General features: G+C 40.6%; 1 protein-coding gene across 10 annotated transcripts in view; it reads left to right on the top strand.

Moving 5' to 3' along the window:
• Positions 1-16309, top strand: part of rgs20 (regulator of G protein signaling 20) — a 306524-nt gene that overhangs the window by 185229 nt on the left and 104986 nt on the right. For 6 of the 10 annotated variants that reach the window (XM_087986395.1, XM_087986394.1, XM_087986396.1 and 3 more), the window contains exon 2: positions 13774-13922. In XM_087986395.1, the coding sequence (XP_087842521.1) occupies positions 13774-13922 (149 nt within the window). Of the gene's footprint in view, positions 1-6367; positions 6655-11508; positions 11717-13773; positions 13923-16309 lie in introns of those variants that run through there. The other 4 variants (XM_087986398.1, XM_087986400.1, XM_087986399.1 and 1 more) reach the window with 3 other exon arrangements.

Raw genomic sequence — 16309 nt, 5'->3', positions numbered from 1 at the left:
AGAACTCAGGCATCAGATTTTAAACCAGCTCCTCTTTCTCCTTATGCTCCAAATTCCTTAAAACCTTGCTTTGATATTAAAGAACAGAAGTATTCACCATGAAAGAAAAGGAGGGACAGATCACCTCCTCCCTGTTCCATCAGATTCATTGTTTCATCAAACTCCAGTTACACTCATATGCAACAAACAGCACTGAACAAGGTCTCTTTTCATGGCCCCCAATTCAAAGGCTTCTGAAAAAGAATTAAACTGATTATCTAATTAACTAGCTTCAGTTGAGTACCTGTAAATTTCTGTTATAAAGCTGTAATAAACTGCACTCGATCAAAAGAGCAACTTTTAGTTAATTGCTACATTCAAGAACAGACTTATTTTTAGATTGAAAATAACTAATGAAATAAATTATTCCTGAAAACTTATCCCTTGAGACTCCGTTTCACCAAACTCCAGTTACACTCTAATGCAGACAACGCAACACTGAAGTGTGCTTTTTGCTGTAAGTAGAAACCATGAAATGCTAGTAGAAAAAATATTTTCTTTCCCAAGTGTTGTCATCCATCAGTTAGTGCTGATTGCCCCAATAGTGAGACAATCTTCAGCTGCTCTCTGCTTGTGCAGGATTTAAAGTAGGAAAAGTATGATATTAGACCATAAGATATTTAGAAATAGAACAGAAGTATGCTGTTTTTCCCATTAAGCCTGATGAATAGGATCATCGCTGATCCAACATTCCTCATATACATTTCTCTGCCCTTACCATATAATTCTTGATTCCCATACTGATCAAGATTCTGTCTATCTCAGCCATAAATATACACTAATACTCTGCCCTCACAGGTTTGTTTGGCATGGAATTCCAAAGACACTCAATCTTCTGAGAAAAGAAATTCCTCCTCATCTCAGACTTAATTTCATACTCCTTTATTCTGAGACCAGGCCGTCTGGTCCTGGACTCTCCCATGAGAGGAAGCATCCAGCATTTGTCCAGTCAAGCCCCTTAAGAATCCTATATGTTTCAATGAGATAACCTTTCATTCTTCTAAATTTCAATGAGTAGAGTCACAATCTGTGTAACTTTTGTTCATAAGAAAATCCCTCCATTCTGGAGATCATCCTAGTGAACCTTTTCTGAACCACCTCCAATGAAATAAAGTTTTGGTCCCCTTAAATAAGGGGACCAAAACTGCTCATAGTACGCAAAATATGGTGTGACCAGCAATTTACAATTTCTCTGTCTTATACCCCAATCCCATTGAAATTAGGGCTAACATTCCATTACCCTTCCTGATAACCACTTGCACCTATGTGCTAGCTTTGTATGTTATATGTAAAAGTACCCACAAGTACCTTTTGTGTTGCAGCTTTCTGCATGTTTTTCCCCATTTAAATAATACTCTTAATATTGTAAGAAAAGATGGGCCACCCATTGTTCTTACTAGCATCTTTCCTGTTTGGTACTGGTCATTGATAGGGGTCATGACACAAAAGTGGTATCTGCTGAAATGATGGATATTGTTTGACAATATACTTTGTTAAGGAGCCATCTTTCAACTTATAGCAAATTAATCTTAAATGAAAGAACCTCTCTTTTGACACAATTACAGTACTCAAAGGAATAGTGAATTTGTTTTAATCTGTGCTAAAGCTTTGTGAATCATCTGTGGTCTCTTTACAATCACAGCAATATTCGTTTTTCACCCATTTTTGCCGTGCATCCTTTACATCAGCAACATAAACATAAGGCAAGAAAAGCCAGTGCTGGAAATATGCAAAACAGAACAGAAGATAGTAAGTAACTACGTGTAACTATAGGAAACATTTTAGATTTAACTTCCTTTGTCAGAACTGGGAAACACAACAGGGAACAGTGAAAGGAGTGTAAGCAAAGCAAAGTTTGTGGAGGACAGGGATAGAAGATGAAACGTGTTCCTGTGAGAGTAGAGATGACTTTGTAAATTGTTCAAAAGGAAACCAGGTAATGATTAAATGTTTGAAGTAAAATTAATGTGGGATAATGGGAAAATAATGATAAACCAAATGTACAGAGAGGGAAAATGTGAATCACCAGGCAGGTGAAGGTGGCACAGTTGTGAAATGGCAACAGGGAAATGTGGCAGTATTTGAACTAAACATTAAGTATTAATTTGAACAGACTACCACCAGCCCAGTGTTCCTATCTCAGCATTCCAAGACTCAACTTTTTCCCATCCAAGTAAACATCACTTTCTTATCCAAGTTAACAGTATTTGTTACCAGAAGTTAAGATTAAAGTGAACCCTCAATAGGAACATTAAAACAATTCTACAGCAAGGCAGTGTGACATTTTGGCAGAGATCGTGACAGGTAGTGTTTCATATAGTGAAGCCGGGGAAGATGGTGGGAATAGTAATAGTGTCACTAGATTATAATCCAGATCCCCCGACTAATGATATGGGAAACTCAAATTAAAGCAAAATATTGTGAATTCTGGAAATCTGAAACCATTTTTAATGCTGGAGAAATTCAGCAGGTGTGGCAGCATCTATGGCGAGAGAAACAGGATTAACTTTTCAAGTCTGGCAAGAATCTTCTTCAGAACTGAGGTAACCAAGTAGAAATTGCAAAATTGTAATTACTATTTTAATTACAAAGCACTGAAACTCAGTGAGGTGTTGAGAAATTTGCATCTTTTGAATGATAACTTCACATATTCAAGATGAAACATTACTTTGAGAGTGTTTAGTTTGAAAAGACAGTGGAGTTAGACTTGGATTATACAAACAGAATTAGACCATACTCAGTAGCTTATTTTGAACAGCAAATACGGACTGATAACAGCAGACACTGAAAGCTCTGATCTCTTTCTCTTTCCTCTGTCTCAATCTGGAAAATAGTACTGATGAAAAAACAACATGGAGACAACACAGTTGACTGAGAAATCTTACTGAGAGATTTATGCAAGCTTCACGCTCATAACTCGACAACACTAAAATCTTTAAGATACAGTTGCCTTTATCTTCATTCCTATAATGACATACTTCACCCATTTATTTCAGTTTATTACCCAGGTGTATATTGTCCTGAAAAGAGGAAAGAACAACTTTTAATACACGCATGTATATTAGTGACTTGTTTAAACAGCCCAGCAAAAGTGGTTGCTATAATCATGTGGCTAGACTTAGCATTAACCTTCCAGAAATTCTCAGATGTCAATGTCAGCCAGTCCAAGTTCCTGAATCCAACTGCCTTTTTAACCATACACTTTGAATTAGTAGTCAGTGCTATTCCATTTAACATTTACTGACAATATTAACAGCTCTAACTTTAGGCTGTAAAAAAGGCAGCCCAAAAAGCAACCAGAGAAACCCTGTGAAAAGCAGCCAACCACCTGTATTTAGGATCTCTGCAAGTAAAATGTTTCAGCAAATCTTCCTCAGAACACTATTGAAGAGATTTTCAAAGAGAGGAAGCTGTCTAGTTTGCCAAACAAGCATGACCACAAACAAAATCCAGACCGTAAACTCAAAGATTTGAACTTTTTGATTCGATCATAAAAGCACGGATATTGTTAAACTGCTGTACTTGGCTTGTTTTGTACTTAAGTTGTTCCCAAATAAATAAATCTGTTTACTCATTCTGATTCTATCTCTCATGTATATTTGTAACTGTGTCTGTTTTGTGAAGTATCCCTACTGTCTGAGTTAGTGTGAACTAAACTGTCCTTCTGGCTCTACTTTATATGGTGGTGTTGGAAGGCTATTTGTGTGACTGGGCCCAGTGTGCCATATGGATCAGTGCTGGATCCCTTATTGTTTGTGATATTTATAAATGATTAGATTAGATGTGGTATGAATGATAAGTAAGTTGGTGGGTGACACAAAGAATAGTTAGGTGGGTTGACAGTGAGGAGGTAAGTTTTAGTCTACTGGAGGATATAAATGGATTGGTCAGATGGGAAGATTAGTAGCAGATGGAATTTAATCCTGATAAGTGTGAGATGATGCGCTTTGGAAGAAGAAGCAAGATAAGAGTACTCAATGAATCGCAGGACACTGGGAAGCTGAGATACAGAGGGATCTTGGGTTACTTGCCATTGATCCCTGAAGGCATTAACAGGGTGGTTAAGAAAGCTTAGGGGACACTTGCCTCTATTAGTAAAGCATAACATATAAGATCAGGAATGTCATGTTAGAGTTGTAGAGGATTTTGTTTAAGCCACAGTTGCAAGTGCCACAGCTGTAGTATTGTACAGTTCTTGGTCACTCCACTACAGAAAAAATATGATCACCAATGGATGAGATACAAAGAAGGCACACCAGGATATTTTTCGTATTCATTCATAGAATGTGAACATCACTGTCCAGGCTAGCATTTATTACCCATTCTTATCACCCAGAGGGCAGTTAATTGTCAACCATATTGCTGTGGGTGTGGAGTCATGTGTAGGTCAGACCAGGTGAGGATGGCATTTTCTTTCACTAAAGGACATTAGTGAACCAGATGGGATTTTCTTGACAATCAACAATGGCTTCATGATCATCAGTAGAGTCCAAATTTCAGATATTTGTTAAATTAAAATTCCACATCTACCATGGTGGGATTTGAGCCTGGGTCCCCTGAAACATTACTTGGTTCACTGGTTTAATAGTTGAAACTTTATTGCTGGAACAGCACAGCAGGTCAGGCAGCATCCAGGGAACAGGAGATTCGACATTTCGGGCACAGGCCCTTCTTCAGGAATGAGGGTTTAATAATCTAGCAACACCATCACCTCTCCACCTGTTGCTTGGGCTGGAGCATTTTTACCATGAAAAGAAGCTGGATAAGCTCAGATGGTTTTCTTTGTAGCAAAGGAGATTGAGGGAGGATCTGATAGAGATGTAGGAGATTATAAGGGGTATGGACAGAGTGAATAGAAAGCAGTTATTCCCCTTGTTTGAAGGGTCAATAACAATAAGGGCATAATTTCAATATAAAAAGCAGGGGGTTTAGAGGTGATTTGGATAATTAACCTTTTTCATCTAGAGGGTGATGGGGGCTGGAATGCTCTCTGAGAGGCTAGTGTGGGAAAGTGGGACAAGTATAAGTGGTAGTGTATTTTTGTGCCTCCTCTGTACTGTATGATTCTTCTACAATGTTGTTATGGTCTTTAAGAAATCAGAATCCACAATCAAAGGAAGTTGGAATAATGTGCCCTCTGAAAGAAAGCAGAACATTAACCATCGCACCACAAGAACCATGTTCTTTATTTTGCAACTGGTTAACCAAAGTTAATTGAAGAATGATGGTTGTATGCGAAATAAGAAATATAAATATTTATTGCATCTGACCAAGAAGACCTTAAAGAAATAGGGGAGAAATAAAGAAATCACCCCTCCTCACAGCAGTATTTATTTTAAAAAGGCTGAATCTTCCTATATTTTGGTGGTGTCAATTTCAGGGAGTTTCATGCAGAGCTTCCCTCCGTGAGGCCTGGCAATTTTTATCAAACAATTCTCCACTGCTGCCTTTATTTAGAATGCATCCCATCTCCACAATGCTGCTCTCATAATCTTGTGCTCATCAGAGGCAGAAGAGCTTGCAGATGCTCAGATGTTTCAACATTCATACTGTAAGCACTATGTTTAAATCCTACCGGTGCAGAGATTTGCCTTCAACAGTCCACTACTGCAAATTCCAAAGAACATGGCTGAGAGAAGTTAGTACTCCATTCCATGCGCAGGGACTTACAGAATAGATGTCCACTTTCCCCAGAACTAAGAAGACGATGGGACCAGGCATTGCCTGCCTGGTCTGATGTAACGATGCTGGGCCAGTGCAGTAACTGTGGAGGCAATGTCACAAGAAGGTGAATGACCTTCTGCACTCAACAAGGGTAATAGACACGTTTTCTCTCTGTAACCTCATTTTCATTCCAACTCCACCACTGCATCCACCTGTCACCAAGATTCCACAGTCTAACACTTTCATTAGTTAGTGCACAATCTTCCCTTCATGATTTTTACCCAAACTATCCCCATATAATACTAAAACCTTCCCAACTTTCGTACTTGCTACTCAGTTCCTTGTGATATCATTAACATCTCAAACCACCTCCATCTTGCTCAATCTTGCCATTTTCTCACTGCAGGAGAAAACAGCTGTCATTAGGTCTGAAAGACCCATAAGGGAGATAGGATGGCAGTTATTTGTCTCCTCACCCAAATGAGGAGAAAACACTTTCACTCATAGCAAAAGAGCATAACTGCTTGTGTGATGATATTGAAACTTGCACAACCAAGGAAGCTTCATTGTGCTGGCTCCCAATATCACCAATGTGAACGTATTCTCAACCTGTTAAAGCTTCTACCCTCATTGTGCGTCTCATTCCCTTTCTCATTTTATGCAGGCATGAGAGGCAGACACCCAATCTGTGCCTGCAAGAGACTAGCCCTTCTGGACATCAGCTCCTTCTGCACCTTTGAGGGAGAAACAAGTATGGCTATCTCCTACACCGTCCACCAGCTCAACTATTTTCAACTTGGTGAAAGTATATAGAAAGCACATCATTGGTATATCTACAAAGCTGGCAAAGGAAGAAATGCCCTCACTCGGAGGATTTCCAGAGACCAGGCACTTGTTCAGCCCATTTTGTAAGCCATTAATAACTGCAAATGCACACAAAACACAGGAGATGTAAGTAGTTTTGTCAGAGATATTTGGCAAACTTAATTGGATATTGGAGCAGTCCACCAATGTTCCGGTGCTGTTATCAGCATGCACCTGGCTATCACCATAAACAGTTTGAACTTCATCCATGGCTGCCATGGAAGCCAAGTCTAGCAGAGCCCTTCAGATTCAAGCTGCCAGAATTGCTCGCCGACATACTCTCCATTAGTTTAGCCATTGGTATTCACACCAACAGTAAGGTGACCACAGGTCAAGGGACCTCACTCCGAGTTCCATTCCTCTCAATAAGACAGGGCAGTGTTGACAGGCACCCATTCAGAGAAGAAACCACATACCACTTATCTCCCAGGATGCTTCATAGGTGCCCGCTCCCCACCCCACCCTTCCCATGTTACACCCTCCCGGTGCTCCCCCCACCGTGTTGAAGTTCAAGCCAAGAAAAGTATGCCTGGATCTGGGAATGACCCTCTCAGTAGATCTGGGACCGCCAGTCACAAACATCCCCAGGGCCATCCATCCAAACCTTCAAGGCTGACAGGCTCCACTACTAGTCAGGCTCTTTCCATACCAGCTCGAGACACCAGAATAACTACTGCAAATTTGGTCAGTGGCCAGGCTGAGGAGGGTGTGACTATGAGAGGGACAGTAGAAGAATCTGGGAGTTAGTGCTGCCACAGTCTCAGTCCTTGAATTTACCTAACAGATTTGAGATTCTTGCTCTCTGTTTGGATGAGGGGATCTATAGGGATAATGAAGAAACTGATCATAGCATGGTACAAGGAGCTATTCAGGAGAATGTAAAAAAAGAGAAATGTAGTTGTAATCAGGGCTAATAAAATCACAGAAATAATCACTTTTCTGTGTAGCCAGGATCAAGAGTCCAGAAGGCTATGTTCCCTGAATGGTGCCTGGTTTAGGATACCTCATCTGGGCTGCAAAGGAGCCTGGAATGAGAAGGTAAGAATCCAGTTGTTGTGATCCATGTAGGTATCAACAAAATAGGTAGAACAATGAAAAAGGTTCTGCTAAGGGAAAATGAGATACTTGGAGCTAAATTAAAAAACAGCACCAAAAAGGTAATAACCTCTGGATTACTACGTAAACAACAACCGAATTGGCACAGATTTAATAAATGAACTCAGACTAAAAGATCCTCCCAGAAGTAGAGATCATAACATAATAGAATTTAATATTCAGTTCAAGAGTGAGAACTTTGGGTTGGAAACTGCTGTGTTTAGACCATAAGATCAGAATAAGGCCATTCAACCCATCGAGTAATTTCCACCATTCAATCATGATTGATATGTTTCTCAACCCATTTTCCCCCTGCTCATGGGGCTGTACATTCCCTAGCAAAGTGTCCCTGTTGGCCATAGTTGTGGCAGGATAGTTTTATTCTACTCTCGTCTCCATTCCGGTAGGATGCTTTGTCACGTCTTGCCTTTATTGCAAGAGCTTCTGCCTCCTGCACCCTGCTAGCCCATTCAACTAGATCATCATAATCCTGGGACGTTACTACTCCCATTTTCAGGATGGCTTGGTGGAGGCTAGAGAGCCCATCTTTAGAGAGTCCATCTTTGGATGGATGCCCGGTCCTCCTGATCTGGTTTTGCTTGCCCTGAGCATTCCTGATATACCCTAAATAATCATTCCCCATACTCAGAGGCGCCTTCCCTTTAAGTTGGTTAGTGGTCATGTTCTTAAGTTTGTGGGAGTAGTTCCAACCACCCTTTGGATTTCATCTTTAAAATTGGCAAAGGGGCTCTGCTGGGCATCTATCTCAGCTGTAAAGGCAATGGCATGTGTCCACCATCTTCCCCTAAAGTTTCGGGCCACTGTGGCATTGGGTCCACCAGCTACCTGTCTCCACTTGTCCACTGGACAAGCTGCCCGGACCAGCTGGTGTATGTCCCTCAGGTATAATTGGTACCCTACCCATACACTATCCAGCTCTTCCCAGAACCTGGTGTTTTCACTCTGGAGCTGTAATTTGCCCAGGGAGGCCATAATCTGCTGCCTCTCCCCTAGGGTGAAGGGTTTATAATTCGCTTTGGGTTTTAAGTCTGTTTCTCCTCTAGTAACTCGCTCTAAGTTGTACTCTGACATGGTTCGTCCAACAGAGGGAGCAGTTGGTCCCTGCTGGATGGTATTGTAAGGAGGAAGCGAAGCCACGTCTGAATTCTTGTGCATCCTTCTTAACTCCTGCTCCAACTCTTTTATTCTATCCTCCAGCTCTTTAACTTGTTCCTGGTCCTTTCTTTACCTACTAATGGAGGCAGTCACTTGTTCAATTAGGCCTGCTAATTGATGTACTAACATTACCCCTATTTTTTAGTTTTGTTCCATTTCTGTTTATCTATCCACTCTCTTGGTTGTGCTAGTGTCTGCGATGGATCTCAGCCATTTTTCTTCAATTGCTGTGTCAATCTTTGTCTGTCTGCTGTGTATTTCTCAATAAGGGAACGTGCAGTATCCCCCTTAAAACTTTGATCTGCCATTTAGCAGATTGTGTACCTCCGGATACCACCAACAGTAAAGTGTTCTTAACCAGTGGGGACGTCTCTACCCTGGCCAATAATACTGTCCCAGCACCATCCATACGGCTGTAGCAGCCTCCTAGCAAGGTATACTCTCTACCAGTGCGACTTGTCTACCCTCTCGGCCACCAATACTAATCAGTACCTACCGGTTGGCTGGGAATGCTGGCTTAATAGGATGTGCTCTCTACTGGTTGGAGTTCTCTACCCTCCTGGCCACCTCTACTCACCCAATGCCTCCTGATAGCCCCAGAAACCTACCTCGAGCCGGGTGTGCTCTCTATTGGTGGGACCCTTTACCCTCCCGACCACCACCACTATTCAAGTTGTGTCGTTCTACTATTGACTGACAGAGAATCATGGTTACTCAGTGTTCATGCTCCCCACCTTGGTAATATGCAGTCCACTGAGGTTTGGCTCTTGGTCAGAGTGATCAGCTCCTCTTCCTCACCACATTGGAAATTACAAGTACAAACAGCATCCAGCTTTTAACTTAAACTCTAACTGGACTCTGCGTTGTTTGCCCCTACAGAGTCCAGTGTTACCTGACTTTGCCACTTGTGCTTCGCAACTTGTAGTGCCCTCGGTGCCTCAATTTCCACTTCAAATCCCAACCTTCATGTGGAGGGTGGTGGGGCTACCCCTCTTAACCATCAGTTGAAGGCAGGGTTTTTGAGACAGGCACTACCTTGTCCTCTGGCTGTTTCAGCACAAGTAGCAGGTTCTCACAGCAGTTAATACAGTTAACACTTATTCTCCACAGACATGCACTTAAATTTTTAACTCCGTACTATAACAAATTAGACATTACAATCGGTATACCTTTTAAATTGTCCGTGGCCTGGTCTGACTCTTCCTGTTTGCAGGTACAAATTGATTCTTAGCCCAGTTATCCGATCGTGGCCTTCGACCAGGGCACCAATAATAAGAACCTTGCTCGCAGTGCCAATTGTTGTGAACAAATGACCAGAGTTCGAGTCGGGATTCAACGACCGAGTTTATTGTACAAGGAAATACCGGAGCTCCGGGGAGAGAAAGACACCAACAGCACAGTGGTCAGCTGCGAGTCTTCTCTCAACCTGGAGCACATGTCAAGATACTTTTACACAAATTGTGATATAGTAGGACAGTGATGAGGTTATTGTCTCTGTAACATGGTTTGTTTATTGTAACCATTGCAAAATCGTTGATAGTTTACTTTTTGCAATCATTGTCAGTTCTAGCACTGCCTTTGTTAATTTGAGCGCGGTCATTGTCAGTTTCAGCACTGACATTGTCAATTTCAATGGCTGAGCAGAAGTCCATTACAGTAGTAATGGGTGCTAATCGCTCTTCCTGAAAAGAACGATTACTGCAGCACTGGCCACTAGCACTTTCTCTTGAGTTCGTATTAAGTAGTTAGCAATTCCATCAAAGGTGTTGGCCGGACCTAGGCAGGCAGTATACGCTACTCATGTGTGTTCTGTCCCCCACTTGTCTTAAGCTAATCAACTAGATTGTGAGTGCATTGTGCTGGCATTCTGGTGGCCCAGGCAATATCTGTGTTTATTCTGCTGTCTGTTTCCATATTGTGGTCTGGCAGCTATCTTGTGTATCAAGTGGCCAACTTATGGTTCAGTGGCCATCTTGTGTGTCTGTGTGCCTTGTGTCACCCTGTCCCAATGCCATTTCCCACTTCACTCCCATTCAGAAGCTGAAGAAGAGAGGAGAGCAACCACTCCCAGCTGTTTAGTGACAATACAAACAGTTATGCTGAGTATAGCATGCTAAGTCTTGTGACATCCTCTGTCTGGGGTGTACTGCAAAGCCCCTTTAGATCAGTCCAAGATTCTGAAACTCATCTTGAGGAGGCCCCATCATCTGCTCCACATGATCCTTTTGCAAGAATGGGCCACTTTATATCTGTGCATTGCCTCAGGGGGATTTTATCATGGAGCCATCAATCATGATTGCAAGGGTAGCTGTTATTTGTCAGGAATCACCCTTGTAAGACATATGCCCCTGGGAATGAAATAGGAACCTGCGAGTTATCAAGAATATAAATCCTTGATACATGGAGACCTTCAACAACTGCCCTCTGAAAAATTACATCTTAATCAGCACATACCATGACATTCACATACATTAGATGATTATAATTTTAGCAGGAATACTTCCATTTTGCAATCTTAAATCACTCAAATGCAGCATTCCATACAAGAGCCTATGTTCCAACATTCATACAGTTCAACGTGAGAGGTTAGCAGCTCTGCACCATTGTGCAACTGAGAAACCTTTGGAATATGTTTGGGAATTATTGTCCACAGGTAACACTTTAAAGATTTCCTATGATCAGTTTTTCTTCACAATCTTACTAGGATTAATTTGTAATAATCAATGTAATGGTCAGAAAACAATAAATGCTGGAGCTCACAGCGGGTCAGGCAGCATCCATGGAGAGAGTGCAAGCTAACGTCTCGAGTCAAGAGGACTCTTCGTCACTGCTCTGTCTCTGTTCATAAATAGAACTCTCCAACCCAGGCAACATTCTGGTAAATACCCTCTGCTCACTCCTCTTATAGTCTACAAAAAAAAAGCAACATGTTTCTTAATTATGTTGTGCCAGTTATAAAATTCTTGCCACTTGAAATTACAATAACAGTAAGATGTATTCTGTTTACAGTAATCGCTAGGCTATTTACTGATTCTAATTCTAGATATTTTGAATGAAAACAAACATGCTGAAAATAATTAGAGATTAGGTAGTATCTAAGGAGTGAAAATAACAGGGCTAACATTTCAATTACAATTTCTCCTCATTCACAGGATATGGACATTCCTGGCAAGGCCACAAATAGTGCTCTTGAACTGTTGCCTTGCAAGGCAAGCCAGATAAGGACAGCACATTTCCTTTCCTAAAGGACTACAGTGAACCAATCAGAATTTTTTTGATGATAGTTTCATGGTCACCATTCGACTAGCGTGTAACTTGAGTTTTATTAATTGAACTTAATCAGTTGCTCTGTAGAGATTTGAATCCATTGCCCCAGAATATTAATCATTATCTCTAGATGTCTAGCTCAGTGACATTATATTTACCCCACCATCACACTTATAGGGATTAAAATGAAGGACAGATTTAATCCATGCATGGATGTTATGTTTCAATTGTACAGGGAATTGGCGAGACATCATCTTGATTACCATATACACAGTATTGGTCTCCTTATTTATGGATGGATGAGAATGCATTGGTTCAGAGGCGGTTAGGTAGATTTTGTTATAATTTAGAAGAATGACAGGAGGTCAAATTGAGGTAAATGATATGTTAAAGGGGATTGATACAGTAGACTGAGAAAGGATGTTTCCTCATGTGCGGCAACCTAGAATGAGAGGTTTAGGATAAGGGGTAGCAGATTTAAAATAGAGATAAGGAGAAATTACTTCTCTCAAAGGACTGTGAACGTGTGGAATTCACTACCCCAGAGCATGGTGAATGCTGGAACATTAAGTCAATTTAGGGAAAAGATGGACCATTTTGAATCAGAAATGGTTTGAAGAGTTATGAAGAGCAGGCAGGAGGTGGAGTTGGGGCCAAAATGAAATCAGCTATGATCATATCAAGTGGCAGAACAAGTTTGAGGAGCTGAATTGCCTACTCCTGATCCTAGTTCTTATGTTCTTAATACCTGAAATAAACGGGTTGACTTATAAAGAATGAAAAGACAGGCCGAGCTTGTTTTCATTGGAGTTTTGAAAAGCAAGACATGATTGGATAAGACACTGAATGATCTTGTCAAGGTGGAAATGGAAACGCTTCTTCTTGTGAGTGAATCCAAACTAGGGGACACTTTTAAAATTAGGAGTCCCCTTTTTAGTACAGTGATGAGATGAATTTTTTTCTTTCAGAATGTTGTGCGACTTTCAAACTCTCTACTTCAAAAGATGGTGAGGCTTTATTTTTAAAGCAGAGGTAGTTGGGTGTAGATGGGATGTTGAATTCAGAACTCAAACAGTGTTGAATGGCAGAGCAGGTTTGAAAGGCTGAGCTTCTAATTTAAATGTTCGTATGCATGTTTATGAGATTTTAGTTTGTCAGTCCAAAAGGAGAAACCATCACCATTGTCCTTGGATTTTGATTATGGTTTCAAACAGTTAATTGCTCAATATCATTTTCAGGTTCACTTGTGCTGCTTCCTGAAGGCAAATAATATAAATGTTTGATCACCTTAATAGGTTTGTCAATACTAAGGAAGAAAGTTATAATAAAAAGTGTCAAATACTTCAAACTCATTTAAAAAGAGATGTGTTTACAAAAACAATTTAAATCGAGACCGATTACTGCTTTAAATTTAAAATAGTGTTTTTGCTAGTGATTAAGAACTAGACGTTACAAAAGAAAACCATTATAGTAAAGTTATCAGGAGCAGCACTCTGAAAGCTAGTGCTTCTACATAAACCTGTTGGACTATAATCTGGTGTTGTGTGATTTTTAACTTTGTAGACCCCAGTCCAACACTGGCATCTCCAATTCAAAAACAGTCATGGCTTAGTGGTGTTCATGTGGACTGCTTTCATTCTTTAAAGCAGTTTCTTGTTTTCTCCATAGCCCATGGGATCAGAGCGGATGGAGATGCGTAAGCGACAGACATTGGTGCAACAGGAGATGCCGGGCTCTGCACAACCACAGCAGGGTGATGGGAACCGTGGCTCCAATGCCTGCTGTTTTTGCTGGTGCTGCTGCTGCAGCTGCTCATGGTACGTCTTTCAATCTATTATCCCCGAACTCTGGAGAATGACTGGAAGGTAAATGTTAGCACAAATAATCTATACTCTCATGACTAAGCATCAGCTATCAGACTTTCCCAGAAACTAGCGCTTAAACAAAATGTGCGTAGTTTTTAAATGAAAAACCATTTCACATTTTACTAATCTGTGAGGAAATAGGATAGATTACAACACAGACCAATGGGAACTCATTTGTCAAACTCCCAAGAGCCAGTCAAAAAGCAAAATGCAGATAATGTTAACAAGGAGTCCCGTATCTACAAACTTTCAACTAACGTGTAAATGCGATCCCATACAGGGATTTAATTTTTAAGATCTGAAATATGAATATTCCTATAGTTAAGAATGGCTGTTTTATATTGTCCTGCATTGTACAGTATTCAAGTTTGTGAACAAACCAATTCCAAACTGGACTCGAGAACGGAACCTGTTTGCAACCTAGGGCTGCCTATTCATTTCATTCAAGCGGTTTGCCACTGCAAATTATACAAAACGTCTACAATTTGTATTAATTTTTTTTCTTAATCCACCAAAAGATCAAATCAGATTGCTAATATCTTTAGTTCCCGGCATGGTTTAACACAGCAAACAATGAAGTATAGGCTGGGAAAGCAGTGTGGAATATGCGTATATACTAATAACACATTATTCCTAATCATTAAACCACCCACCTCCCTAATTTCCTATGGGCTAGAGATAGTGAAAATGTCTCAATTGCCAAACAAGAGAATAAACCTCTCTCTCAAAGATGGATACTGTCATTTACCAGCTCAGTTTGAAGTAATTGTGATCCCTGGCCCCTCAACAAAACTAATGTCTGGGAATGAGTTCAGGTTCATCCTATCAGTGTCAGAGGCTAACAGAGAGTCAGAAATACCCCATAATATCTGCAATTCATTCAGCCTGCAATGAGATATGTACTTTTGAGAAGATTAAACAGGTTTTCGTCCACATGGACCAGAGCCTGGCCCAAGGCAGAAGACTGGATTATTTCAGAATATTGTGGCCCTGCAAACCTCCATTCCCACTTAGAAACCTTCTAAAGTTTCAGCCTAGTGTGTTCTTTCTTTACTGCCTTCAGCATGTCAGATTAAAAAAAACTATGTCTTCATTTAAGTCAGCATGATGTGATGAAATGTTAAGACTTTAGCAAATATCCTGAGGAATATTAACTGTCACATTGTGCAAAGAGGAGAATGTTATGTTTAATTCTACCCTCTGACTCCTACATGCCAATCATTTACAGATCCATATCACAAGGTTACATATAATCTGTGTCCTTTCTAAATGTTTAAGGTGATGGATGGGATACCATTTAAAGTTGGCTGCTTTGTCCTGGATGGTGTTGAGCTTCTTGAATGCGTTTGGAGTTACACTCATCCATCTGAGTTAAGAACATTCCTCATTTGTGTCTTATAAATGGTGGGTTGAAAAGTGCGCTGCTGGAAAAGCACAACCAGTCAGGCAGCATCTGAGAAGCAAGAGAGACACATTTTGAGCATAAGCTCTTTATCAGGAATGTTCCTCGGATGCTGCCTGACCAGCTGTGCTTTTCCAGCGCCATCCTTTTCGACTCTAATCTCCAGCATCTGCAGTCCTCACTTTCCCCTCTTAAAGATGGTGCACAATTTTGGGGAGTAAGGGGTTGAGTTACGTACCACAGAATTCCCAGCTTCTAACCAGCCTTTGTAGCCACAGTACCATGTTGTTGATAATGGGGGATATCTGCGATAGTAATGGCATTGAATGTCAAGGGAAGGTGGTGACATTTTCTCTTGATAGTCATTGACTGGCATTTGTATGGCACAGAGGATACTAGCCTCCTATTAAGCCCAAACCTGAATGTTGTCCAGGTCTAGTTGCATAAGGACATAGAGTGTTCAAAATCTAAGGAGCTGCAAATGTACTGAACAGTCCTTTCTAATCACTTGTATGGAATTTTAGCAATTTCTGGGAGTCCACTTAGACAACATTCATAGCTAGCTATATGCTTACAAATTCAATGGAACTAGTGAGACATGGCAAACTCTTCACAGATCCTTACTGACTTATTATGACATGTTTACATATATTCAACTGTTCAGTAACTGTTTTTGACAATAAGCTGCAATAATTTTCCACAATTTATGTAAGACTGTGAGTTCTGAATCAATTTCCTGCCTTAATTATGGAGAGGCATTTGCATTTTAACTGAATGGAACAACACATGAATCTAGAGAATTTTGAAAAGCTGTATTTTCAAATACAGCTTTGAAACCTTTGTTTATTTATTCTTTCATGGGATGTGACTCGGAAAGCATTTGTTGCCCATTCCTAATTTTCCATTAGGGGATGTGGCAAGCACCTTCTTGACACTA

The sequence above is a fragment of the Chiloscyllium plagiosum genome, unplaced genomic scaffold (genome assembly GCF_037043375.1).
Source record: "Chiloscyllium plagiosum isolate Xiang-an unplaced genomic scaffold, Cpla_swu_hap1 HiC_scaffold_4, whole genome shotgun sequence".
NCBI lineage: Eukaryota > Metazoa > Chordata > Chondrichthyes > Orectolobiformes > Hemiscylliidae > Chiloscyllium > Chiloscyllium plagiosum.
This window is presented reverse-complemented; position numbering and strand designations above follow the sequence as displayed.